General features: G+C 41.3%; 2 protein-coding genes across 3 annotated transcripts; one reads left to right on the plus strand and one right to left on the minus strand.

Annotated features, from left to right (window-relative positions):
- Positions 1 to 989: 989 nt before the first annotated feature.
- On the minus strand, positions 990 to 7,187 carry C3H1orf131 (chromosome 3 C1orf131 homolog). The gene is made up of 7 exons (XM_056486968.1): positions 7,055 to 7,187; positions 6,632 to 6,927; positions 4,561 to 4,617; positions 3,730 to 3,825; positions 2,958 to 3,044; positions 1,905 to 1,960; positions 990 to 1,020 (listed from the first exon to the last, which is right to left on the minus strand). Exons 1-7 carry the CDS (start codon positions 7,185 to 7,187, stop codon positions 990 to 992), a joined length of 756 nt encoding a protein of 251 aa, XP_056342943.1.
- On the plus strand, positions 7,139 to 27,026 carry GNPAT (glyceronephosphate O-acyltransferase). Of its 2 annotated transcripts, none has more exons than XM_056487008.1 (16): positions 7,139 to 7,422; positions 10,712 to 10,903; positions 13,291 to 13,467; positions 14,306 to 14,435; positions 16,546 to 16,673; positions 17,121 to 17,196; positions 17,784 to 17,935; positions 18,025 to 18,155; positions 18,832 to 19,055; positions 21,317 to 21,562; positions 21,989 to 22,068; positions 23,708 to 23,848; positions 24,732 to 24,831; positions 24,918 to 25,011; positions 25,977 to 26,038; positions 26,328 to 27,026. In XM_056487008.1, exons 1-16 carry the CDS (start codon positions 7,186 to 7,188, stop codon positions 26,369 to 26,371), a joined length of 2,214 nt encoding a protein of 737 aa, XP_056342983.1. In that variant the 5' UTR covers positions 7,139 to 7,185; the 3' UTR covers positions 26,372 to 27,026. The 2 variants fall into 2 exon arrangements, with proteins under 2 accessions (XP_056342983.1, XP_056342984.1); XM_056487009.1 differs by having other exon boundaries at positions 7,140 to 7,422; positions 10,715 to 10,903.
- Positions 27,027 to 27,121: the final 95 nt, after the last annotated feature.

Raw genomic sequence — 27,121 nt, forward strand, 5'->3', positions numbered from 1 at the left:
CTGCAAGCTGACACAGACCTTGGGGGCAGGGATCACCTTGCCCAGGCTCCCAGCCCACAAGGGTACCAGTGCACCTAGGACAAGCACTTAAGGCTGTTTTCCTTGCCATGTACACATCCTTCACTGCCAGAGCTGTTCCAACAAGCTCATCTCCTTATAACACAGAAAAATTCTGTCATTTAAGTTATCCTTATCTTTGTCTCCCCCCAAAATACTGAATGTTCATTTTGGAAGTGTTACTAACAATTGCCATTTCAATGGATGGGCCTTAAAAGCAACAAAATAAAATATTTAGTTACAGAAGACAAACAGTGCTGTTCCAGAAACACCAGACTGCTGAAATCCAAATAGCACCAAAAGGCAGTTTTGGTAAAGATTTCACAGAAAAGCCTTAAGAGGCATGGAATAAAAAACAAAAACACGAGTTAACCAGGAACAACCAGTAGCTAATGAGTGTCCATGCTCATTTGGCTCAGTCTTATATGGTTTTGTTTTGAAAAAACAACCGACCAAGCAAACCACTATTCCAAAGTGCTTATTTGGAGATCTCTACAGAGATATACAAAATGAATGTGTAATGCCTGCCTGGGACAAAACTTCAGAAAAATATAATTTTCATTCCAAAGCAGGTAATTTTGAAATATTAAGAGGTTTTGCTGGAAAGAAAAATTATTGTGCAGTTCCACTATCCACAAATAATCCACAAGGATACAGAAACAGATTTATGTCCAATAAATGTTTGGAGAACACCTATTTCTGGTTCAGAGTGAGTAAGATACTGCTTTTTCCATATTCCTTCCATATAAAAGTAAAGGTATATATATTAATCAATTAATTTATGGATTAAATTAGTATTTTACTTACAGCCAATAAGCTGATTCTACAAAAAGAAATGTTTTCTTTAGCACATATTGACTAATAAAAATAACCTGTATAACCTTCTTAATAAGAACTCTAATTTTTATTTATAAAACGGTAAATTCTAATACTCATCCAGAGGCAGAGTAGTACAGAAAAATCCTGCAATAACAAATAAGATTAAAAAATTAGGATATGGTGGATAGGCAAAAGGCCCAAGAAGTCTGTGTTGGTAACAATGTGAATTCTCTTATGCATATTGTCCATTTCACTCTGTATCATGAAGTTCATTTGCTAACTTTAGATGATTTAATTTTCTTTATGTCACGGCTTTGCAAAATCAAGGTCCCATTTCTGAATTTTCCAACTTGTCCTGCAGGCCAAATGCTAGGCACTGATTTCTTCCTTTTGGCCTTCCTGAAATAGGGAGAGAAAAAACAATAATTAAAAGAAACAGCAGAAACATATGTAAATGCTTAATATGGCGAAAAAGTCACCTATTTATACAGAGTTTGGTTCTATGGAGTATCAAACCACAGCATGTAAAGATTCAGAACGTTTTTCCTTCACAGACATGCAAAATTTGCAGCACATTGCATGACTTACATTTTTAAAATGTTTAGAAACACAAAGATTTTTGGATAGAGAAGGAAGATAGAGTACAGAGGGAACCTGCTGCACTAGGATTAAGAAATGTCAGCTCACTTTCAAGCCTCTGCAGAATGTTGCCTGTGCTTTGCAGAAATTATTTCTTAGGGCAAATGCTCTAAGCAAGTAGTATCTCATGAGTCTGCTCATAGGCATTTTTCATCCCTCTGACTTCCAGCTGCAGTCTTAAAACATGTTGGAGCAGAACTGACATACTTCCAAGTAAAGCTGTGAAACTGAAGCCTCTGTTACTGCTAGTCATAGAGCAGTGTCACCATTTTTTGAGAGCTCAGCACTTGGAGAATTGTGTTGCACTGTGATGTGCATGATTTCTGAAGTAAGACTGTGCAATTCCATAAGGGAGATACACTGGAGAGGCCATGTCAAAAACACCTTACCTCTCCTTCTGTTCTTTCTGCTTCTTCTTCTTCTTAACAGCATCACCTTTATGTTCCTGCTTTTAAAGACACATGTTTTAATGAAAAACGAACAGAGCATGTTGGTTGAACAACCACCTGCACAAATAGCAAGCAATAAGTAGCCTTTGCTTCACAGAGCAGCAGGCACTTAAAGCAAGCTGGGAGACCTGAAGGAACAAGTGATGCAACACATTATGGAGCCACTGCCAGGAGTGCCCAGAGCCCTTCCTAATGCCTTACAGGAAGTACAGCCCACTCATGATCAACATGCCATCCTTGCCACGTGCAGAAGCAGAGGCTTCCTTCTCGGGCATGTGACAGGTCCTAGGGTCAGAAGATGGACTTGCTAGCAGGCAGGTGTGTCCTGTCACCCAGCTGAGGGCAGCTGTCAAATAACAGGGTTCAGCTGTGACTGGTCATGCACTGGATGCACTTTGAGCCACATGACAAGAGGAGAAGTAGGTCCCTGGGTAAGAGGGTGACAGGAAGCCAGCTGACAGAGCAATTACCAGCCCCACCAGCCTGCTCCCACCTACGTGAGAAGGCTCCATAGGGAGGCAGAGAGTAGGCTTAGAGCCAGATGGGCTGTCCTAGAGAATGGATGAAACAGAAACCTCACCCTTGCTTTAAATAATGAGTAAGATCCTAGATGGAATTGTGCTGATAAAAAAGCAGTTGAAGATCCGGCTCTCTGTGGTTAGACAACATGCAACAAACTTTAATTGGGGACCATTTTGTTTCGTCTTAAGAGGAAAGGATTAAAAAACCCTCTGCTGATTTTGTGTCATCAGCCCATCAGCCTGGAAGGGCGAGGCAGTGAAACTGACCACAACACAATCCTAATTCTGTGCCTTCATACTGCACACAACCAGCTTTTACCAATGAGATAATCCTGTGGGAGCCAGGAAACCCATCCACAGGGAGCAGCAGGTGTCAAACTCAGGCACTCCTCCTACACCTGAGGCATTATCTGTCAGGCTCTTGGGCTGGCTCCTACATTCTGCCTTTCAATACAGAAAAATTCAAACAAACCTTTTCCTTATCAGCATCCTTCGCTGCTTTTTTCTCTTTCAGTTTCTCTTGGTAAGTCCTGTAATTCACATGTGCCTTTTTGGGGGGCTGTAAAAAAGAGAGGTATCTCTAATTAAATTTTCAAATAGGTTCAAAAATGATTCACAGACTTGCACAGACAAAATTTTTCACGTGGTAGTGGCAAAACATTAATAATGCTTATAGTTCCTTTTGAGTGAGAGGAATGGACTTAAGGGATTGTATCAAAGGGATTTGTACACAAATTGTATCTTGGTGAAGACAGTAGAGAGAGACAATAATGCTCTGTTATCAGTCCTACAAGGTTTACACATACACTGAGCTAGGAAAAAACCCCACTTCCTAAAAAACACCTAAAATATTATATTTTCTTCTACACTAGTTATGAAGAACTAAGAAACCACTTATCCATCTTTAACTCACTGGGAGAAAGAAGTTTTAAAAAGTAAGTCCCTCTCTCCAACTACTTATTTTTGAATGGCCTGATTAAAAATTCATAAATGTTGGTTTTCAGCCTGATCAGTCATATTTCATCTATATTACTTCCCTGATAACACAGCTGTAATAATTTTCCAATCATCTATGAAAATAGACAAGACAGAATAGATGATGTAAAAGTAAGGATGAAGTGGGAGCAGGGTCATGGCAGAGGATCTTGTGTTTTAAGAGTAATACCAAAGCCCCTCATGTTCTTTACTGCTTTTCTGCACTGTCACAGTTGGGTGATCTCCAGCACAAACCAAAGGACAATTACCTTGGCTCCCAGCATGATGGCACGTTCCTGTTCCCAAATACGTTGCTCCTGCTTCTTGTAGCCGGTGATCCCAAACTTGTGCACTTCCAGGCGAGCCTAGAACATTACAGAAAACTGCAGGCATTTCATAATGTCCAACTTGTTGTAAAGCAATGCCTGGCAGAGTGCAACAAAATCATACTCCTGAGGAAATCCTGACTAATACTGGAAATTGGTGCACTGTAAAATAAAACTGATTTCACAGCTATACTGCAGAGCAGTTAACCACTGTCAAATTCATCTCTGGATGGTGAGGACTGTCAGGGGGACAATTTTCAATTCTCCTAATTTCACATAGAGTAACACATGGAATGGATTTCCTCCATGTAAAAAATGAGCACTTAAACACTGCAAAACATGGATGGGCAGATGGTGAAGTGGTTTGACTAAACACAGAGTTAACACTACACACAAACACCTTAGCAAAACCACTAATCAAACCACAATTTTTTTAAAATCAGTAATTAAATTCCTACTCTTCTTAGCAGTACAGAGGTCCATGCAGAATCTTCAGTGAGAGATTCCACTGGATCATAGCACATCCTGAGCAGAGATTAGGCACATAAAACTTGCAGAGATCTGCAAACAAATTAGTAGCTAAGGTGGCCAAAGTTAGTTATGCACATGTAAGAAGAGATAAGAATAAAAAGACAAATGGAAAAAGCCATTTGTTGTTCCAAAAAACAGATGCCAACACACTTTTTTTTCCCATTAGTCCCACCATAGCATTCTCAAATATACACATACATGTAACTCCACACTAGTGACATTAGACTGATCCTACTGACTTACCTTTTCAAAGTTAAATTCTTGTCTGACTTCATTTTTCTCTTCATTCACTATTTGGGTCTAAAAACAAAACAAAACAGAACATTTCAAATTAATATGACAAATAACCCCAGTTTAAATGCTGACTGTGATAGCTTTTTGAAAAACAGTGAAATGTAAAGTCAGTTGTATGGAATACTGCACCAGTTTCCAGCAGTATTTTTTCCTAGCTTTATTACCTGTACCTATTAAAAGAGACAATTTCAATGGCATTTTTCTAGGTAAGTAAAACTGCCACATGTGAACTATGCATCACTCATATCTCCATTTCCAAACCTGTACCAACAGCTAATGGAGGACAGAATTTTTTTCCAAACAGTGCAGTGGTAATAGTGCATGTACTCACAGCTGGGGCAACATACAGCACAAGCTTGATTCCTAACTGCATGGACATATATTGGTGTCCATATCCAGCATCACTACTGCCAGAGAACCAGCTCCAAAGGGTACAATGTCAGGAAATGGCAAAATCCACTCAGCACAGGCTGAAGAACTTGCTCCAAATGAGCTCAGTGAAAACTACATCTTTTCTACTCCATGATTTACACAGAAATTTTTCATCCACAGTTCTCAGTTTGGAAAAGGACTCTCCAGTGGGAACAGACTAAATCCTAGAAAGAAAACTCACAAAATCCCCAGGGAGAGAGTTACATGCTTACTTGTTACAGGAGTGTCCCACATGGGACACTGTGGAGCAGTTACAAATATCCCAGGGTTATTTTAGACTGTCTGCTTTCTGATTTCAGGGAGGATGTGCTGAGCCACCTGAGTGGAAGCTCTGCCTCCTCCCAAGCATGCTGATACAGGCAGGCAAACAGCCATCTGTTCAAGACATTACCCTGTTCACCTTCCCAAGGGTACAATCCACTCAGAGGAAACAGGAGTACTACATAAGCATTAAAGCTGAACTGAAATACATTTCATGCATTTCCTTTTCACTCTCCAGGACCTCAGGGCACAGTGAGTCACAAGTTCAGGCCCAAGGGTTACACCAGGGCTTCCCTCTGCATCCACCACAGCCAAACTCCTCCCAGCTCTGCAAAGGCTTCTATGTAGAATTGTGATTTCAACCACAAATAAACGTGGTTATCTTCAGATCATTTTGCTAACAAGCCTAATACCAGTATTTTCAGGCAGAAAAGCTATAAAAAAACTTAAGAAAAATTTTAGAGGAAAACATGCTGGAAAAAACACATTAGTTTATGGATTCAAACAACTGTTTGAGTCTCTTGAAGTTGGCAATTCCAAGCAATCAAACCCTCAATATCAGTAAGTCTCTGAATTCAACACAGCCTTATGTTGGCCCATCAGAGCTTATTTTAGAATGGGCTTCTTATCTTATGGCCATAAAGACAACTCAAGGAGAACAACCAGAGAAGATGTAAAATCTGGAGACTAATCAACCTCTCTGCCCAGCTTCCAGCCAAAGCTATCCAGACCTCCCTGTTGAAGCAACTCAGCTACAGGTTTAGCCAGTGCAAAGCAGTTTAGCAGTGACAAACCAAACCAGAGGATTGAGATCTAATGCTGTTATGCCTTCCCCCACTGACCACCTAACACTGATCCTCCAAGACAGATGCTGCTTGTCAACAGCCAGTGCTGCTGAGATACCAGAGAAGAGGAGCAAGTTTTGGCACCTCACATCCACAGATACTGACAGTTACAGAGCAGCAGACAAAACTCATGGGCACCGCAGTAACCAAGAGGCTTTGCTTTCCATTTCTTTCACTTCCTGCCATAACATCAGGCCTGTCAGCAATTTATTTTGCTGAATCAAATACATGATTCTTATCCGGAGATCTTCTGAAATTGAAAAACCGGTCTTCAAGTCCTGCCCCCTCCCCTGCTTGATCCTGCCCTGTTTCCAGCAGCCCCACTGGGAATCAGCAGGACTAGATGCCATCGAGCTGAGCACGTGGATGGCCAAAGCATCCGGATTTCCAGGCAGCGGGACAAACAGGAGAGGGCAGGGGGCGCGGGAAGGGGCGGGAAGGGAAGGGGCGGCTCGGGCCCGTGTGCCCCACCCGTGCCCTACCTGTGCCGGGCCGGCGGGCGCTGCGGCGGGGCCGTGCCGCTCCTTCCTCTTCCTCGCGCGGAACACCACGACCTCCACGGCGGGCGGGGCGGGGGCCGGCGGGGCAGCGCCGGCGGCGCTCAGCTCGGCCCGCAGCTCCCCGAAGAAGCCGCGGGCCCCGCGCCGCCCGCCCGCCGCCTGCTGCGGCTCCGGCTCCCGTCTCTCCGCCTCCTTCTCCTCTTCTTTCTCCGCTGGCGGCGGCACTGCTCTCGCTCCGCCATCCCCCGCAGCACCCCGAGCGCCGCCGGGCTCCTCACCTGTGCCGAGCACATGCCGTGGGTCAGCTCCAGAGCGCCCGCGCCCGGCCCCCCTCCCCTCCGTTCCCCGGCCCCCAGGGAGGATCGCGGTGCCGGCGCAGCGCCCGGCCCGGCCCCGCGCACCCACCCAGGTCGTAGAGGGCGCCGAGCACCGCCTCCAGCCGGCGGCGCGGCTCCCGCGGCCCCATGGCTGCCGCGGCGGGCGAGCGGGCGGGCCGGGCCGGCGTGTGACCCCCGGCGGCTCCCGTCGCAGCCGACATGGCGCCGCCCATGGCGCGGTGCCCCCGCCCTCCTTCGCCGCACCGCAGCAGGCAGCCGGGCCGGGGCGGCGCGGGGCCATGGGCGCCGCGGGAGGCGGCGGCGGGCGGCAGGGCAGCGCGGCGGGCTAGGGCGGGCGAGCGGGGCGCGGGGCGGCGCGGCGGAGCTCGCAGGACCATGGCGACAGCGGCGGCGGCGGCTCCCGGGCGGGCGCGGCGAGGGGCGCCCATGTACTCGGTAGGCGGCAGCGGCGGCGGGAGCGGTGCCGCGGGGAAGGGGCTGCTCACCTCACGGCGCCGCGGCGGTGCGGCTCTCCCTGAAGGGGAACGACGGCGCTTGGCGCAGTCTGCCCCTCCACCCCTTACCCCGGTGTGTGTCCCCGGAGGGAGGGACGAGGCCTTTCCCCGGCCCGGCGGGTCCGGATGTTTTCCCTCAGCAGTTCGCGTCCCGCGCGCCCATCTCTGTCTCGGCCGCTCCTTCCCTTTCTGTCGTGTCAGTCGCGACAGGCAGCGCTGCGGATCCGAGCGCCGCGGCTCCCCTCAGGGCTGTGCGAAGGCCGGCGGGTGAGCGGAGGTGGAGGTGTCTCCTCACGGAGGCTGTGTCTCTGTGCGGGGCAGCTCAGCCCCGCACAACCTGGCCTGCCTGCCGTGGTGAACCCAGCTCGGGGAGGGAGGCTCTCGTGGGGATGGAGTGGCCGAGAAGGGTTTTCCCATGTCACATAGTGCAAATTACTTTATTGACCTTGTTTGTTCCCTGCAGCTCCTTTGCCAGCCTCAAACAAGGCTGGTTTGAGTGTGGGGTGCTAAACCTCACCTCTCTGCAAGCATTTGGAGGAGGGAAGTAGGGAGAGAGGGAAACAGCTCCTTGTTCCGGCAGAGATGCCCAAACTTCACTTCTGTGTCTTGTCTGCATGCTGGTATCCCAAGGGCATCGCCAGCACCACTGTTAGATTGCATATCCTAGTTGTATGGAAGCAGAGGAGTTCCAGGCTCCTGCTGCTTTGCTTCCACACTTCACCACTACTGCAGTAACAGTGCATGTCACTGAATTTTCAGATGTCCAGGTTTCCAAAAGTTGTGTTTTCTAAGTGTGCTCTCTACCAGCTGGCAATTGAAGTTGGAACAACAACCTGGCTGTAAGCACAGTTACAAATCTTTAGTATTTGGTAAAGTGTGTGGTTTGGCTCCCTCAGTGCTCCTTCAGAACAGGATGTGAAAATAACTATTGCCATGGAGAGAAATCAGTTGCAGGTCAAGTCTGAAAACATCAGATGAAGAGCAGAGGCAGACAGGTGATTTTTCAATGGGTCCTTACAAAACTCTGCTCACCAGAGCTGTTCTCTGGAACAGCTGTAGCAGTGCAGTGATGCTGATGTGGCTGATAAAGCCCGTGCTGAGGGCTGGCTTTCTTTGTCTGGATTTCATGTAGTTGCAGATTGCAGGATTTGAACTTTTGTAACTGGCATAAATGTTGCTTAGATTTTCTGAGCAATGACTTGTCACATACTGATCTGAGTAGGTGGTACTTAGAGCCGAATAATATTTTCTGCTACTATTCTGAGCTATCTTTTTTATTATTATTATTATTATTATTATTATTATTATTATTATTATTATTATTATTATAGAAAATAAGGGGTTTATTTCTGGTTTATTTTTAATCAAGGGAGTTGATATAAGGTGTCAACAGCAACAGAGGCCTAATAGAAACTATTTCCAGTCATCTTAACAGATCTTAGCTTACTCATCTCTTGCAAAACAGTAACCAGTTGAAAGCTGTGAAAGAAGAGAGGTGGAAAGTTGTAATGCTAAATCACATAGGACAAAAACCCCTAAAAATTTTATGTTAATAGAGGTCTGGGTTTAATACCTGTATGGGATTGTTTCGAAAATCCCAGGCGAGTTTGTTCTGCAGTTACTGTGAGGTAATTCTCTAAACTGCAGCTGTGGAAAGAAAAGTTATACAATCTACTAAATGCAATTATAATAGAGAGATGTTCTCCAAATTTGCCTGTCCTGTGTGGGTAAAAGAACTTGAGAAGGTCAAAGACTATAGTAGGAATTGTGTCCTCCAATAAAACAAAACTGACTTTTGATGTTGATGAGACTTTGAAGGATTTTTTGTCATTCTTAAGTGGAGATATTCCTGATTTGTTTTGATTTATTCTGCCGTGTGGTGATGAATGGACAGGAGCTAAGGGTTTGCTCTCTACTAAATGTCAGCTGCTCTGATAGTGTTGCTGATGTGGCTCTGGTTGGCTGGCAGTGAAAACTGACTCCCTCTCCCAAGGCTGAAAACCCACCTGCCACTGCTGGGTATTTTGTTTGTCTGTTGCTGGTGTTCCCCTGTGTGTTTGCTGGCCAGGCTTTCCATTCAGCACCAGAAAAGGTCAGTGTAAGAGCCCATGAAACATGTTTTATCCTTCATAATCAGATTGGTTCCGCATGGGTCATATATAGAAGGAGGAGGCGGATTGAATGAAAAGATTGCCAGTGCTACCCTTCAAGTGGTACTGTGGAAAAAGACATAAGCATTTTTATTTTTAGTATCTTTTAATAAATATACTTGGTCATAACTAATACTTCTATATTTTTGTTTCACAGAGGCTTAGTCCACTTGTCTTACTTATTTGGTGGCTGTCGGTGTTTTGAAGTTTAGAGAAATACAATTTCAGTCTTGGGAAGACTGAAGGGTCATTCATACAAACTGATACAGGAGATAATAGGAGACATCTCTCTCCAGCGCAAGGGTCTGCTGGCTCAAAGGGAAGAGTTTTGTCTCTGAATTTTTTGCAGCAGGATGGATCTACAATTAGTTCTTGATGTCGTGGGGCTTTTTCCTCAGAGGCTGTGCTTTCTTTTTACCTACGTGTACACCATACTGCATTCACGTGGCTTACAGTGAGGTGGTTTGTTTTTTCTTTTTTTATTTGTTCCTGCCTGGTAACGTTTCATGTACCTTGCGTTCAAGCTTTGTGAAAGCCACAAGTCGCCAAAGCCTCGGATGCAACTTTTAAGTAGCAGGGATTATTTTCTGTGTGTTGATGATTGGGTTTTTATAATGTCAATCATGGCATTGTCTTAATGAAGCTGTGAGAGTTGGAATCAAAGGTCTTTTAGTTAATACCTATTAATCATGGAGAGGCTGGAGGCAGCTTTAAAAACCCATGTCTTCTCTCAGCTTCTTCCTGTTGAGTGGTATTAAGTAACATGGCATAGGGTGATTTGGAGATCTTTGCAGTTGGAAGAGATTAGGGTAGGGGGCTTTGGGGCTTTTTTTTTTTTTTTTTGGGGGGCGATATTTGTTTGTTTGTTTATTTTGCTTTTTAGTTTCTTTCTGGATCACTCTTCCAAGCAGGTAGTATTAGTTCCTGCAGTCACAGAGTGTAGCCTGCAGACATTATTGAAAGCTAAACATAAACCCCAAATGTTGCAGAACTATTGCATATCGGTATTTTGGTGCTGTAGCCAAGCAGATCACCAAACAGCTCAAGACAGTGTCTCATTCTTCATTTGTATGTTCCTAGCAGAAAGAGCTCACATCAAAGAAAAGAGATGAGTTTGAGGATATCTTGGAGGAAAGACGGTTGTCCAGTGACTTGAGATACGCGATGAAGTGTTACACCCCGGTGATCTACAAGGGGCTTTCACCCTGCAAGCCAAACGCTATCAAAAGTTCTGTGCTCCAGTCAGAGCAAGTTCAGTATGTTATCAAGCAGGTGAGTCTGGACAGGGAGCACCAGCATGAGATGGAGTGAACACAGCCAAGCTTTGTGTGGCAGCAGGGAAAAAGAGATTGTTGCTGATCTCCTTAAAATGATAATTGTAGTTTGGAAGATAGACCAGTAAATAAATAACTCTCTTTTGGCAGGAAAAAAACAAAACAAAACTGGAGTTGCCACTAAAACTGTCAGGTTCATGAAACAGTGTTTTGATTTTGCCATTAGTTAACAACACTTTGCCATTAATTCATTTTGCCCGACTTCTTTTTTTTTTTCTTTCCCCTCCTACTCCACTGTTCTCACCACAGAGCAACATTGTAGAAGACATTAGCTCTCCTTCTTAGACATTCTTGTACTTTGAGGGTGTCTTGTAGGAATTCTATAGGTTCATTATGGATTTATGAACAACTCCTAAATGCTACTTTCACTAAAATGAGAATTATATTTCACAGATAATTCTATCAATTAGAAACACTGTTTAAGATGTAACCATAGGGCTGGTACTACTTTAAAACAAATAAAGTATTTTATGGTTAGACTGACTGTTACTTTGCACTGTATTTAAATGCCTGAAATAAGTGTGTGTGTTACTTAGCAGGGTAATTAATTTCAGTATCCATAAAAAATAATTCCAAGCATGTAGAAATAGGTAAGATGTTTTGGTTAGTCCTGAGGGACAGGCTACTGTAAATTTTTTCTATTTGTTTCTTTTAATGGTTAGTATTACCTGTGATACATCAAAATGTGTTACAATGTGACGAAGTAAATTATGTCACTCTACACCACAAAGTAGCTCTGTTTCTGTTAATGGATTGCTAAGTAGTATGAAAGCCAAAAAAATCTTTCAACTCTAGATACATTAAAAAATTTACTGAAAAAAAATACTTTACAGAGGATTTGACAGAAAGATATTTGTGTGATGTTTTCTTCTGAAGTGCTTTTTTGATGGATATTTTCTGGGCTGGCATCAAGTGATTGAAGGGAGTTAGTAGGCCTGCCACTGCAGCTTGGTTACCAGCTTTGCACTAGAGATTAGTGGAAGTTTCTAACTGAGAATGTCCTGGGCAGTGTGCCCAGCAGTCTGTGATTAGGGTCCTTCCTGCCTGGGCAGGGTTTGCACAGCTTTACACAGGCCTACTAGAATTTGTTCTTGAGCCAAATTGTTGAGGTTACTAAAGTTCAATGTGGGAAGTTAAGGTCATTTGTTTGTTTTAGCTTGTTATATGTGACTGGTCTGGTTTTTTGATTTCTGGTTTTGGGAAATTCTTAGCTCCATAGTGGATTTGCCTTTAAATCACACAAGTGAACCTAATGGTAAGCCTTTTGCTGGTAAATGAGAACAGAATCTCTTCCTGCTGAATAACAAGAAGAATTTTTTGGCTTGCTAAGCAAGACTGATCTTTTCAGGCTTAAGTGGAAGCAGTTTTTGGCTTCTTTAAGTGGCTGAAATAATCGGTTTGAACTACATGTGGAAATACATAGCATGGTAGGTAATGCATTTAAGAAAACACAATTGACTTAGTAGATATGATAGTAAGGTATATGGAGGATTGGAGGAGATGGATTTTCTCATATGTCACAAAAAGGAAATAGTAGCACTGGCTTCCAATTGGAAATATGCTTTTTTGAAGGCTTTTTTCTTCCTTTCTTTTCCTCCTCTGTGACTAAAAGTCATGTTTCTTATTCCATAACAGTAAAAGGCTTAACTTTTCATTTAAATGTTTCAAGATTCAAATACCACATTGGAAGGATGACCATTATTTAAGTCTATTTCAAGGAACTTCAAAAGGGAATGTGCATGGCAACAGAGGAAAATCATTGATATGCACAGTTGGTAGAGACTTGTGTGCTTTGTATGCAGTTCAGCTTTCCATTGCCAAAGGAATACATTACAAAGAAATGGAGGTGTGATAGAGCTGAGGTTCTTTGGAAACTCAAACCAAAATGCACTTAAAATATTTACATTTTGACCATCTCTGTAAACATAGGCTTCATTTTACTGTTGTAATAAAAATATACGGAGCCTTCTTCAGACTGATAATATAGGAAATATTCTTTGAATTTAAATCTCTTCTGAATATTCTACAAGTTAAAACATTCATATGATGTGTCTGGGGGGAGGATTGTAGTACACCTTCCCCCTCACTATTGACATCTCAGATAATTTTGGTTTTTGAGCAGCTTTAACTTGGCTTAACTTGCCAGCTTGTGTTGGCTGGCACCAAAGAAATTCTGTATGATTAGATCCATGCCTATCACATGAAACAAAATCTTGAGGAATATTGCAGTAGTTCTCCCATAGTAGCATAGTAGCTGCCATTAGAATGGTGTGCATGGGCAAGGAAAAGGCAACAAGTTGTCACTGCTCTTTTGTTTCTCCTTAGTTAGCAAAAGAAATGGGAGAATCACCTGATATTATTCAAGAAGAAGCTACGGAAATCCTGGATGAGATGGGCCACCGTATGCAACTAGGAGCTGTCAGATTTTTTGCCTTCACTCTGAGCAAAATATTTAAACAGCTTTTCCAGAGAGTTTGTGTGAATGAAGAAGGAATGCAAAGAGTGAGTACTGGTGGGAGGAAAAAGTTAAAATATTTTTCAGACCTGTCACTTGGACAAGAGCTGTAATCATCAAATAACAAATGTGAAAAATACCCTCTGGGAAAAAAAAAAACCCTACACTCACTTTTGTTTATTAATGCATTTCTTAATAAATGTGGGAGAAAAGACAGATGATATGTAAGTATTTTAGATGCAAACAGCTATCAGGATTTTTTGTATATTTTTCAAATGCTTCCTATGGTAAGGAATACCATGTGCCTGTGATTCTGTTAGATCAGCCACTGAGAAAGTGTTTTCTATCTGATATTATAAAATACTAATGCATTTAGCTGAATTTGGGATCACAATATAATATTACATGGCTGAGTGGACTGGCTGTTCAGCAAAACCCTCATACAACTGAGAGTGGTGAAATACTGTGCACCTCTGAGATAGGAGATGCTTTAAGTTTGCCTCAGTTTCTAGGAACTTTCATTTTAGGATGTTGCTGTTCTAGAGGGTGCAGTGCATTCCCTGGAAGTCAGCATTGTCAGTCCTGGCAGCCTCTATTCGGTTTCCCATCCCCATCAAAAGGGATTGGAATTAGACTATCCCATGATGGGATGCCCCTAGTTTTTGAGTCCTGTGATGCCTGTGAGCCTCAGGCTGCTACTCTGGAAACAACTGCTCCAAATTGCCTATGGGTTCTGTGCTGAAAGGGGTATCGATTGTGTGGACAGAGAAACAACCCTCAAGCAAATGGGGTTTTGTTTGCCTTAAGCCCTGTGCAGGTCTGTATTTGCAAATTTCAACAGTCAGTAAATATTGGGACATGATTGTTTGCACTGTTCTTTTCCAGTTGCAGCATGCCATTCAGGAGCATCCCGTGGTGCTGCTGCCCAGCCACCGAAGCTACGTTGACTTTTTGATGCTGTCTTATTTGCTATACACGTATGACTTGGCCTTGCCTGTCATTGCTGCAGGAATAGGCAAGTATGTTTTTAACAATGCTTTCAGGATTCAGAGAATTGGTAACATTCTCTGGCAGCTGCAACTATAAGTAGTTGTGCTTAACTTCTGCTCCAAATATATCTTGTTAAATCCTACTTGGGTGAGGTGCTTACAATGTCTGAAAGCTGCTTGTTGGTGCTGAGTCCTGTCAAAGGGGAATTTTTTTCATAGTAAGTTTGCCCAGAAGTACCCCATCTGTAGACCTGAGGCTGGGGCAAAGATAAGGGTTGTGAAGAATACTTCTATTTGCTTTCATAGGCTGGTAAGAGGAAAAAACTTGCCCAGGTGCTGCTGTGGGTGCAGAACTTTTTGTGAAATTTCGTACAGTTTGAAGTGCAGTCACAGCAGCCAAATATGAAGTAGCAGATACCTCATGCTTGTTTCTGATGCGACTGATTCTTTTGAAGTATTGGCAGAACATTGTAACATACTGAGAATAGACCTGGCAGGGAAGTGATACGCCATATCAGAGGCCAGGATTTTGGGCATACTTAGTTGTAAAGCAGATGAAGCCAGTATATTTCTGGAAAACAATTCTTGAGGGCCTGAACAGTAAATGTCTTCCAAGTTAATGTGCTTTTTGATAATCTGGATGCTGTCAGCACTGAACTTAGAAACCTGATCTTGGAAGTTGTAGGTATCAAACAGGTCTTCTAAGCAGGCAGAAAACCAGCTCAGGTCAGTGCAGCACTGGAATATGCACAGATAAGCTAGCAGAGATCTTGGAACCTGCTGCTTTACTCTAGTCTGCTTTTCAGTCAAGAAGTTAGGAAGACTGATAGAAACTGTGAGAACATGCTTGCTATGGAAGATGGGATTTCCCTGGTCTTTGAGTTTGCTATATCTGGGTGATGCAGGTTAGATTCACAAGTCAGTGTTTCACAGCTGCCTTGATCAAGGTGTTGCAGTTTGCTTGTTTTGTATTGTTCAGAATCTGCTCATATGTTGTTATAGATATTGGTGAGAGTTTTGGACCTCAAAATAGTATCTTAAGATACTATTAATGTAGCTTACAAGGATTTTTTTAATGATTAACATTTTTTGAATGCTTTGGGTGCTTTGGGGTCAAAGTTCTAAAGAATTAGGGGCTTGTAGCTTGATGCTGTATTTCATAACTGTATTTCATAACTGCATATCATGTTATAAGTTCAAAAGATGTGGTTTACAAACTCACTCTCAAAGCAGCACCTGTGCTGAGTGGAGAGACTCTCCTGATACAGGAGAGTAGGTGCCTTTGCTTTGTAAGTTAGCTCTTAGCTTCAAGAATACAGATAGCTCTGTGGGGGATTAGCTAAAGCAAGGTAAACAGTTGCCAGTAACTCTCTAGTACATGCTCATACAGTACATTAGCAGCAATCTAGCTGGTGCTGGGATGATGTTTCTTACACCTGTGACATCTTCAGGGCAGTCATTGTCAGTGTCGCAACTAGAAATGTGAATTTATGTGACTGAGTGAATATCTGTTCTGCAGTGTTTCATGGATTGAGGTGGCAGGGAGGTTGGAGTGGCACATTGCCAGCTGATGTGTGGACTTGTTTTAAATGCTTCCATAAGAATTTTGTTAACATTAAGTGTTTTTTCCTGCTTTTGACAAGCTAAGCATTGATTATCATTGCTTAAAACTGAAAAACTATAAAATAATTTTAGCTGGTTTGGTGTACATCCCCCAAAATGATGAGTCAGGATCATAGATGGTCTAATATAGTTTAATTGGCTGCCTAATTTCTGTGTCTTCTGGGATAGGATGGAACTGCATTTTTCTAAAGATGCATGAGACAATGTACTTCAGAAGCTTAATCATTATTATGGCTGAACTTTGACCATCTAAATTATGAAAATAAATAGCTCTAAGTGAATGCAGCTTAAAAAAATGGAAAGCATATTATAATATGCCATTCTTGTCTATAAAAGTCTTGCTAGACAATTTGAAAGCAAATAAATATGTTGGCAACAAAGGAATCCTTAAAAGAGATCTTCTGTATTCTGGTAGTCTGCGTGCTAGAAATTTTGTGGTTGATTCTGATGGCTGGTATTAATCACTAAATTCTGTGTGTGTGGGGTTTTGTTTTTTCTCTGATTGTTTTTCAGATTTCCTAGGAATGAAAATAGTTGGTGAGCTGCTACGAAGGGCAGGTGCCTTTTTCATGCGACGTTCCTTTGGTGGGAATAGACTCTACTGGGCAGTGTTTGCTGAATATGTAAAAACAATGTTAAGGGTAAATAGCTTGCTGAATTCTCAAAATGTATTCTTAAGAAATTCTCTGTTGGAACAATTCCTGTGAGATATGCAGGATGTCATGGCTGTGTGATTGAAAGTCTTCATGGTGATCTGATTAAGTGCTTTTTACCTCAGATTTGCTGTAGGTGAAGACCATGTGTGCACTCTATTATTATTAAACAGTTCAGTAAGTGATAAATTACTGCTCATCAGTTGCTTTGGATTGTGTGCCCATATCTCATGACAGAATATTTTCATTAATCAAACTGTTTGGTGCGGCAAATACAATGGATGAATACAGGCTGATAGATGAAGTTAGATATGTTTGTCTTTCATTAGAAACAACCAACTTACTTACATTTGAAGTACTTAAAACTATTTGTGGACAATAAAGAAGAAATGTTATTTTCTGACTAGCTTTTTGTTTGTTTGTTTACTTTTGAAGAGTGGCTATGCCCCAATTGAATTTTTCCTTGAGGGGACTAGAAGCCGCACTGCCAAGACTCTAACTCCAAAATTTGGTATGTTTACTTAAGATTTGGAACTTTTAATATTATTAATGTTTTCATTAGTGGCTATTGTGCTTTGTAAGTTCTTTGGATAGAAAAGGATGTTGAAGTAGAGGGAAATTGGGGAAGTCTCTGAGTATGGAAAACACCATGGCTAGGTTCCAAGGCCATTCAAAGAACAGCAATACATTTCACTTGTATTCTACTGCTTTTGCTCCCTTTGCCCCATTGTGTGCTAAATTCAGTGACTTCACCCTTTTCTTCCTAGACAATAGGCATCACCTGGCCAGCAGGAAATATTGTAGTTCTAACTGTAAAACTAATGGGGAACCTTTGAAAGGAAGGTGCTGTTTAAGCACAGAGCAGTGCTGCTGGAAAGAGCACAAATAGCTGTCCAAGAGTGTTGCTTTCATTTACCCACTGTTTTAAGGCTTGGGCAATGTCTTTTGCTTCTGCTTGCTTGAAGTGAGAACAGGCACAGTGCACACCTATTAGCAGTTTTTAAAATGCAAAGATATCCTTTTCAAAGTTAAGTTGCAGTTGCTTCTACCTCTTTGAAAGAGTCGGGTGATTAATGGGGTTTTTTTCCCAATTGGCAGGTCTTCTCAGCATTGTGATGGAGCCCTTTTTCAAACGTGAAGTCTTTGACACATACCTTGTTCCCATCAGCATCAGCTATGAGAGGATATTAGAAGAATCTCTCTATGCATATGAACTCCTAGGAGTCCCAAAGCCCAAAGAATCTACATCTGTATGTAAATTCCCTAAGAACAGAACATAAGTGGATGTATACACACCCTGTAGCACCAGAATTTAAGTTTTCCCCTTCTGTTTTCATAGGGGTTGTTAAAAGCCAGGAGAATCCTCAGTGACAATTTTGGTACCATACATATCTACGTTGGCCAGCCAGTATCCCTTAGAACCTTGGCATCTGGGAGGATCAATCGCTGCCCATACAATTTGGTTCCCAGGTACCACATCTTTCCATGGTGTATGCCCAGGAAAAACATTTGTTTAGTCTACACCTGTGTGAACTAAGATGTTCTCTTGTACTTTGTTTTCTTCTCTAACCTCCCTCCATGTGACTGTTCAGACTGCTGAACAGACTGGTTTGAGCAGAGACTTATTTTGTGCTTTTGACTGGGTGTTCCTGAAATGAATTGTTATACTTGTGGCTTTGCCATGTGTTGAGAAGAGGCCACTTTAAAATTTAATGGTGATGTATGAACCAGGCAAGCTCTGTTTCCTGAGAATGTGGTGCTTTTGCCACTTAAAAGGTTCACCTTTCTCTCACTTCCTGCTTTAGTACTGCAAGCTGGTAAGTGATCGTGTGTCAGAGAGCTGTGGCTGTGACTGGATTGTGTTGCTTTTGCAGTTTTTTCTGGAAAACATAATGCTTTTGAATTTTGTTTGAAGACAGCAAATGTACAGTATCTGTACAGAGGTCTGTGCTTCAGGTACTATCATGCAGCTACTGATGCTTTGCTCTGTGCTTTTGTTTTACATAGCACATAGAATCTCCCTGCAGAGGTAAATCACCCTGCTGTAAAGTTATGGATCTGGGAACAGTATGGAAGAGATAAAGAGGGGGGTGATTTATATTTGACTTTTTGAGCTCTTTACCTTAAATTGCTTTTTTTTTTTCAGACATCTTCCTCAGAAGCCATCTGAGGATATCCAAGAATTTGTCAGTGACGTAGCTTATAAAATGGAGCTCCTGCAAATAGAAAACATGGTTTTGAGCCCGTGGGTGCTAGTTGCTGCTGTCCTGCTCCAGAATTTGCCAGCCATGGAATTTGAACTTCTAATAGAAAAGACTCTGTGGCTTAAAGGCTTAACACAGACTTTTGGAGGATTCATTGAATGGCCTGGTATGCAGAGAAAGTGTTATTTCTGTTCCTCTTGTTGCTTATGAAAGATAAATTATATTTCTATGGAAGCAATATATGACAACAGCTTTACAGAATTCTTGGAGTTATAAATGGATTTTAGGATATGCTAAAAATCATGTTGAAACCTGACAGGTGTTGACTTTACCTCTTGAAGATAATACTTTGAAAAACAGATGGAAACAGAACAGCTGTTGTATTGTGAAGTGTGGCAGGAGAGGAAAATTTTAAGATAGCTTATTAAGAGTATTGAGATTCGTGTAGCATCTGTCTTTTTGAACTCTGTGTAAGTCACAGGCTTTTTCCTGTGGGCTTTTAAAATTTACCTTTTTTAAGCTAACGGTTTGCCTTTATCTCATGTTCACTGTTTGCAATAAATGATAATACACAATCTGATGTGCACCAGTTAACTCCATGTAATGCTACATTTCCTGCTTGGTGCTGACTGCAGTATAAGTTGTTACTGATGCAAAGAACTAGCAGAAACAAATGGGTGGAGGAAATCAAAGCTCTCAGTTGTCTTTTTATTTTTAAATTTCACTTTATAAACGATGATGACTTTTGAAGGGAAGGCTTCTTCGGTGGTTTTATTAATATACTTAGACACATACCCCTTTTTATATACAAATGTATCTATATATATGTGTATAATGTATATATTGGCTGCTGAAAGGTCGATTGTGCTTTCAAACTTTGTTTGAAGCTTCTCTCTGAGAGCCAGAGTGACACAGGCAATTTTAGAGCCTCAGGATGTAAGTGGTAAGGCTAGCAAAGAACAGCATTGTGTAATGCAAGTACATTTAGCTTTCTGCTGTAGGTAGACTTAAGCCAAGGATCTTGGCTTTTGTAGTCCTTTGTATAATCAAGGATCCCTCTCACTACTGCAATAAAGAAATAGGAGCAGGCTACTGGCATAAACGAACTCTGTCACCTCTGGAAAAAAACACATTTCTTTCAGGGATCAGCACTACAGGGAATTCAGGCAAGGTCTGCTTCTGCCAGACTGGTAAAAGCAAGAATTTCAGGGCAGTACTTAAACAACATTTAGAATCTTACTACACAGTACATGCCACGTTCAGGTTTGCTTATTTATTTTTGTTTATTTTCTTAGCAACAGTAAGTAAGCATTTGCTTTAGTAGAGTTGTGATGTAGTCAGGAAATAGCAAATAGACATGGTAATGAAATGGAGGGATGACAGCAGCTGAATGGATTTTGTTGGAGTGTGCTAGCTGTGCTCAACGCATCAGTTCCATAGAAGCTGGGTTTGTTGTTTTGGTTTGGATTGTCAATTTGAAAGAAAAAATACATTTTAAAAGCCAATTTGCTGATGCCAGCAAGTACATGTACCCTCTCCATTCTTTGGTCTCCAAATAGCTGGTTATTTCTGCCTTTGTCAGGCTGGTTGGTTGTTACAGGCAGGACATTTGCAAAGTTTTATATTCGAAACAGGAACTGTAAAATTACTTGCACAGACTTCTGCTTTCTATTGCATTGGGAAACTTGGGAGCTTTAGCAAAACCAAAACAAAGTAGGTTGAAGGAGTAAATAAGATGCAAGGAGTCTCTACATGAAATCTGTACTAAAGAAAAGGAATAGGATGGTTTTTTTTCTGTCAGAGGCTATATTGATTTGAAATGCCTGTGGTGACGTGAACATGTACAGTGTATTTTAGCATTCAATGTGATGTTTTTATTGCTTGCTTGTCAAATTTATTCCAATTTGATGGAGGGAATGTTTCTCATTCAGTAAGTATGTTATGTAACAATATTTATGTTAAGAATTTTTATAAATTTTAATTTGGGATGAGGCCTTGCTTGTGTATGAGAGTTGATGAAAAAGTTTATAAAAAGACCGTAACCTCTGATTCAAAACTTGTAGTGTTGGAAATGCTTAAGCAGAAATATAGTCTCCATTTCCTTACTAATGAATGTATCCATCAAACAGATCTATCCTTTTTATATTTGGAGGCTCAGAATACTTGTTCCAGTGACAAAGGAACCATTTCAATTTGTAATTGTTAATAGGTGGAAGAATTAGAAGTGTTTTAATTATAGGAATGTCTGAAATTTGTTCTCTCAGTGTCATACTATGCCTAGTTTGCCAGTTCCTGGTATGGATTATATTGGAACATCTCTCTAACTGAATGTTTGCTGTAGTGTCTGAAATACTGGTGCATTTTAGGCTGTTTCAACAGAGTTATGCTCCCTTTTTCAACTTCCTGAGTGTTGCCTTTTCCTCCTAGATAACCTGTGTGCCAAAAAAGCAGTGCTGTCTGGCCTGACCCTGCATTCCAACATCGCTAGCCTGGTCGATGGCCACGTGGTCCTGAACGCCAAGGGAGTGGAGGATGGAGCCGTAGGGGAGCTGGTCTTCAGGCACGCGCTGGCCGTGCTGATGTGTGCCACCTACAGGAACCAGCTGCTGAACGTCTTCGTGCGCCCGGCCCTGGTGGCAGTCGCCTTGCAGATGGCACCCAGCTTCAGGAAAGGTACACTGGGGCTCTCAGAAGCTGCTGGTTTGCTCCTTGTGCCATCAGCTGCCAGAGGAGCACGAGGTTCCTGTGACTGCTAGCGGGAGCTCTCCGAGACTGTTATACTTGGGATAAGCTGCATGTGTGGGGAGGGCATGGGGATATTTTGCTTGCCTTTTTTTGTTTGTTTACCTTTTGATCCTTTTGTAGGATTTGATTGTGGCATTTAATGCATGTTCTGAGAAGCTACAAGCCCCCACTCTTTCCTTAACAGTTGAATCAAACAGTTGAATTCAAACAGTGCTTTGAGTACTTGCTGTTCTGTTATGGTTTCTACCATTGCATGTATGCTTTAAATGTCAAGTCCATATTTTATTTGAAGTAGGTATTCTCTTAAATAAAAAATAAGTGGCTCTTCACTTGCACTTACAATATTTTTTTCAGAGGAAGTCTATAGCTGCTTCAGCTTCTTGAGGGATGTTTTTTCTGATGAGTTCATCTTTTTTCCTGGCATTTCATTGAAGGTAAAACATCCTTTATACAAAAATACTGATAGTAATGCAACCAACTAAAATAGCATCTGATCTGCCAAACAAGTGAGAACTTTTTGAAAAACACCTGCAGGGATATCACCTTGGATCTGTAAGTGGGAGGGAGAATTTAAAAGGGGGTCATTATGTTGGTTGCAAAATACTGTCTGGATCCACAAAGTTGCTAATGCAATTTTTTCCCGCATTCCAGTAAAAAAAAACAAAAATCACAAAATTGCCCAATTCTGAACTATTAAAATGAAGTGTAGCACAAGTTTGGCTTTTTTGCATAAAGCTACCAGTCTTTCAGCACAGATCTGAAAATACGTGTTGAGACAGTCTTTTCAGTGAAGTGTGAATGCTGTCAGGGGTGCAGCCTGTGAAGGTTTTTGATGTGAGAGCTTTCCTAATGGCATAATAATTTCCCTCTTAGAGTCATATGGAAGCTTTACTTGCATCCTTTTTTGCTTGAAAAGACTTTTCCCCTAATTTTACCTCCTGCCCCATGCAGCCATCTATCAGACAAAGACAATATTGTTCCTGCACACTGCCTTATTCCAGGGCTCTGTGTGCCTGTGTGCACCCCTAGCAGCTGGATACAGGCAAGCTGGGAAAACTGCAGGCTTTCTGCAGGACTGGCTCTGTCAGTTTGTACACAAGACTGCTGGGTCAGAGCTGGCTCTGGTCCAGCCTGCTTGAAATGCAGGTAAAAACTAGTTTATCAGTAAAAAAAAGCTGGTTCAGCCTCACACCCAATATAAATTGATATGAGTAGTTTTTGTTTGGATTTTATAGTGATCACATACGATTTTTATCAATGCTAAGGACAAATATATGATGGTGATCTTTCCTGCATTAAAAAAGAGATAAGTATAGTTTTCACAAGAGAATTCGGCCTTTTTGAAAGGCTGATTTGTATTGTTAAGTTCTATTTGTTTGCAATTGTTGCCTCTTGCAGCTTTTTGGAACAGCAGAAAGTAGCAGGGAGCAGGAAGATGGTTGGCTATGACTGACTTTGCTAGAGTCAGATGAAAGAGTTGCTTTGATGCTTAGGGATCTTTTACCCACCCACTCAGCCTTTATTCATTCATGTGTCTGTCATGTCCTTGCCCCAACCCTTTGTGTTATCTGTCCCCCTTTTGCCCATATTGGCAGTAAAATGGTTTAGTCCTTGACATTTCCATACTTCGTAACTTTTTGGCCATTTTGTTTTCTGTTTGATAGAGGGCAGGTCAGTGATCTGTGTTATCATTTATTGCAAACAGTGGACATGAAATAAAGGTAAACCCTAGTTTAAAAAAAGATAAATACCCACAGGAAAAAGCCCTAAACTGGACAACTTGACTCTGTTTTGACAAAATCCTGAGGGAGCTCAGGCTGTCTGTTGCCACGGCCACTTTCTTTGTGCCAAGGCCTGTTGTGCACTGAGGAACTGCCGTGCTTAAGAACATGTTCCCACCGCCTTTTTGTAAAGGGTGTTTTTGGGAGACAAGAAAGTTTTGGTTCAAGTCTCTTTAGCACTGATTTCAGAAATTAAAATGGTGCCCTGTTGTGGTTTTGTTGTTGATTTTGTGGGACATGGTAGCTGCGCTTCTGTAAGTGTTAGAATTTTAGTTATGTGTTTCTCACCCAGGATTTTGAGGAAGGATGTTTTCTACTCACAAAATGTGATGCCATTCAAACGAGTCAACAGGAGATTTACCCTACTGACAAAGGAAGTGGTACAGTGTCTTTCTTGTCAGCTATGTTCAGACCTTTTGTGGAAGGTTATCAGGTAAGTTGTCCTTCAGAAAATGGTTTCTTTTTTTTCCTGTGTTTTATAGGGAAATTAGGAGCTGTGAGGCTGAGAAATGCAAAAGTTAAGAAATAGCAGTAATAAATCTTAAACACCACTTTCCCCCAAGAATCCCAGTTTTAACTTTTGGCTCAGCCTTGTCCAATTTTCTAAAGCAGTAACTGCTGTGTAAGGTGATAGCTCATTGTGGGTTTAGAAGATTCATAGGGAGTGTGCTGCTACCAGCTTCATTGTTCATTTTTATGAGGAGCTCTTGCTTAATTTGTTTTATGTAGGCTGTCCTGCCAGGTGTGGAAATGAGTTTACATCTCCTATCTGATAGCTTTCATGGGAGTCATTAATTCCATCCATATATTTTTAAATTATTCTGGTTTTTCCAAGGTTTTAATAAGGTTAAACACTTACATTCCTGTAGTAAGCAATGCATACAAACCCAGAAGGCTAAAATCTCAGGTAAGTCAGTATAAAATTGGTGAGATGTAGATATTTAACATAGTGCAATCTAGTTAGTGATCTGATACATGAGGTGGGTGGAACTGTACCTATGTGCCCATTTTTTCTCATCTTTAGAACAGGTATTGTTTTAAAAAATTAAACTCTTTTTGGTTGTAACAACAAGAATATAAAGTTAATGTCTGAGGTAGCTATTATAGAAATACTGAGTGTTATTTTAATATTGGGATTCTCTTCCTTGTAAAACAGCAATAAAACTGTCAGATGCCCTATGCAATGGTACCCTTTGAGTTCCTCTCCTATACTTTTCAAAGTGGAATAGTATTGCTTACAAGGACACATCTGTTTATAATTCATTACAAGCTGACAATCCAAAAGAAGGGAATGCTCATTTTCTTGAAAATGTTAGTTAATTTTCAGATACCTCTCAAAGGAAATGAAAGAAGCATTTACTGAGAAGCAGTTTATACCCGCAGTCCGCAACTTTGTTTTTCAACTTCTCGAGAAGGGTGTGTACAGCTATTATGATTTTACAAGAGTAGCCTGTTAATTGAAAATTATAAAAATTCTAATTGTATTTCTGCCTTCTCCATAGGGAGTACACAATGTTATGAAGCGCTGTCTTCTGACATGCAGAAAAATGCCTTATCAGCTCTTGTGCAACTGGGTGCAGTGAAGAAGAAGAAAATGTACGTAATGTTACAATTTCTGGTGTATAGAAATCTTAGTGGCAATTCTTAATGTCTGACCTCCTAGTAGAACAGCAGAACCCCAACTGCCTGAACACCAGAGGTTGACTGGATTTACTTCTTTTGGAGGAGATCCAGTAGTTCCTTCCTGTACATGATGTGGAAGTGGAATGGCATGCCCTCATAATGGAAAGACTCCTGTGGGACCTAACAAAAAAAAATCATTAACTCTTCTATAGGCTGCTTCTAATTCCCTTTACCTTTTGGTTTTCAACTTTCCTCCCAAGGCTCTGATAAGAAAAGAACAGCACTGCTTGTTTGTAATTCTGTGTGCTACAGTAAACCTTGTCAGGCAATGTAAGCAATAATCAGGAATACTTGTAGTTTTGGGGAACTTCAGTACTGAACTCATCTCAAAGCAATTTAACTGAAAGCTTAATCATTTGAGTCTTTTTACACAATTCATGGTTTATAGACCTAAGATTAAAACCAATCTGTTGCTGTATTATGCATTATTCTCTTATCAAATGAATTTGTGTTGTGGTGCTTCTTACTGTGTTTAAAGGTATGATCATGGAAGTCCCCAATACAACAAGTGCCTGCAGTGTCTTGAGTGTTTGACAGAAAATAGTGGGCAGCTGATGATGACCTGAGCTATTTCCTTATGCCTCTGGTCATGAAATGAATAGGTTAAGATAGATGTCTATAGCTAAATTCCTCTTTCAAGTAAAGGGAATAAATTAAGCACAACAGAATCTGGGGACTGTCAATAAGAGAGAAGATAAAGAAACCATGACTGTTCTTCAGTAGAAGTCTGACATGTCCTTAAATTTGGTATGTATGCTTGTAGGATAAAACAAATTACATAATTATGAAAACAGTTTAAGACAGATTATTTGTGTAGAAGTGACTGGAATAAGAAATATTTGTTGAGTAAACTTTTTTTTATTTTTTTGTAATTGTAGGCCCAGTGGATTAACTTACAGTGTAAATCAAGAGGCTGTGAGCAAAATCCTGGACATGTTTGGTAAGTGTTCTCTAATTAATTTGAAGAGAGTTTTACTTTGAACAATGCACATATGTTAGATGTAGTACTTTTCCCCTAGTAGTTCCATGGATTTAACTGCATACAAACCTTAGTAATATTTTTTACAATGTTTCTTTTCTGATGCCATTAGCTGCAGCTTTGAATCTCCCTCCTTTATTTCCCATACTGTGCAACCCAGTGGCTGAGCGCAGTAAAGTAAGGAGCAGTTTATTGGTGTGGTGTTTTCAGCATGTTGATCAGAAGTATTTAGTGTGGGTCTTTTTGTTAGATGCTCGGATACCTGTACAGAAACCTGTGGCTGCACGACTCTAACTGGTTCCTGATGCTGTGAGTGGCTGTAAGCTCCTGCTGAGAACATGGACCACAGCCCTGCTGGAGCAGGGATAGGAACAGATGAGGTTCCCCTCTTGCCCTGCCAGCCTACAAGCGTGAGAGGCACAGAAGTGTTTCTTCAGCTGGACAGCTCTCCATTACCACTTCGGAATTGCTGCTGAGGGGCTTGGAGGTGTACATACATCCTCACCATGATTTGTTTTTTAAAACAAATTAAACATTGTCTCTTTTTTTAATAAATATTTTAAGAGACGTGCACAGCAATGGCTACCTAAATACATTTTTCTAGTCTTATAACAAGGAATGTGATTGGTTTCAAATATTTCATGGATGTGAAAATGTAACAGGGAATTAAAAGACTTGCTATTAAAATTAATATTTAGAAAAAAATGTTGCTGGCTAAATTCAAGTCAAGGCCTTCATGAATGAAGAGCACAAATCAAACCCTGGGCAATAACCAGAACTGATACACATGTTGGGTTTTGTGTTTCGGTATTTTGTGTTTGGGCTGGTTTTGGTTTTGTTGTTTTTTGTTTTTGTTCTTTTTTTCTTTTTTTAAGACAGCTTGGCATTATTTTAATTACTTAATGAATGTTATATTTAAACATTGAATTAAAGCACCGTCGATAATGTGCCTGTCGTCTCTTCTCCCAGTCTGCGTTGTCGGTTGGGGCAGCAGAGCTCTGCCCTCGTGTCCCCAGTCCTCCGATACAAAAGCGGAGCCGGGAC

This window comes from Oenanthe melanoleuca, chromosome 3 (genome assembly GCF_029582105.1).
Source record: "Oenanthe melanoleuca isolate GR-GAL-2019-014 chromosome 3, OMel1.0, whole genome shotgun sequence".
Taxonomy (NCBI): domain Eukaryota; kingdom Metazoa; phylum Chordata; class Aves; order Passeriformes; family Muscicapidae; genus Oenanthe; species Oenanthe melanoleuca.

Excerpts from the sequence above, each read along its gene's own strand:
- GNPAT (XM_056487008.1), top strand. The coding sequence starts at position 7,186 with ATGGCGCCGCCCATGGCGCGGTGCCCCCGCCCTCCTTCGCCGCACCGC. Across the intron at positions 7,423-10,711 it reads GAGGGGCGCCCATGTACTCG|CAGAAAGAGCTCACATCAAA; the intron begins GTAGGCGGCAGC and ends GTATGTTCCTAG. Across the intron at positions 25,012-25,976 it reads GCAGTGAAGAAGAAGAAAAT|GCCCAGTGGATTAACTTACA; the intron begins GTACGTAATGTT and ends TTGTAATTGTAG.
- C3H1orf131 (XM_056486968.1), bottom strand. The coding sequence starts at position 7,187 with ATGTCGGCTGCGACGGGAGCCGCCGGGGGTCACACGCCGGCCCGGCCC. Across the intron at positions 6,928-7,054 it reads CGGCGCCCTCTACGACCTGG|GTGAGGAGCCCGGCGGCGCT; the intron begins GTGGGTGCGCGG and ends TGCTCGGCACAG. Across the intron at positions 3,826-4,560 it reads AAGAATTTAACTTTGAAAAG|GCTCGCCTGGAAGTGCACAA; the intron begins GTAAGTCAGTAG and ends GTAATGTTCTAG.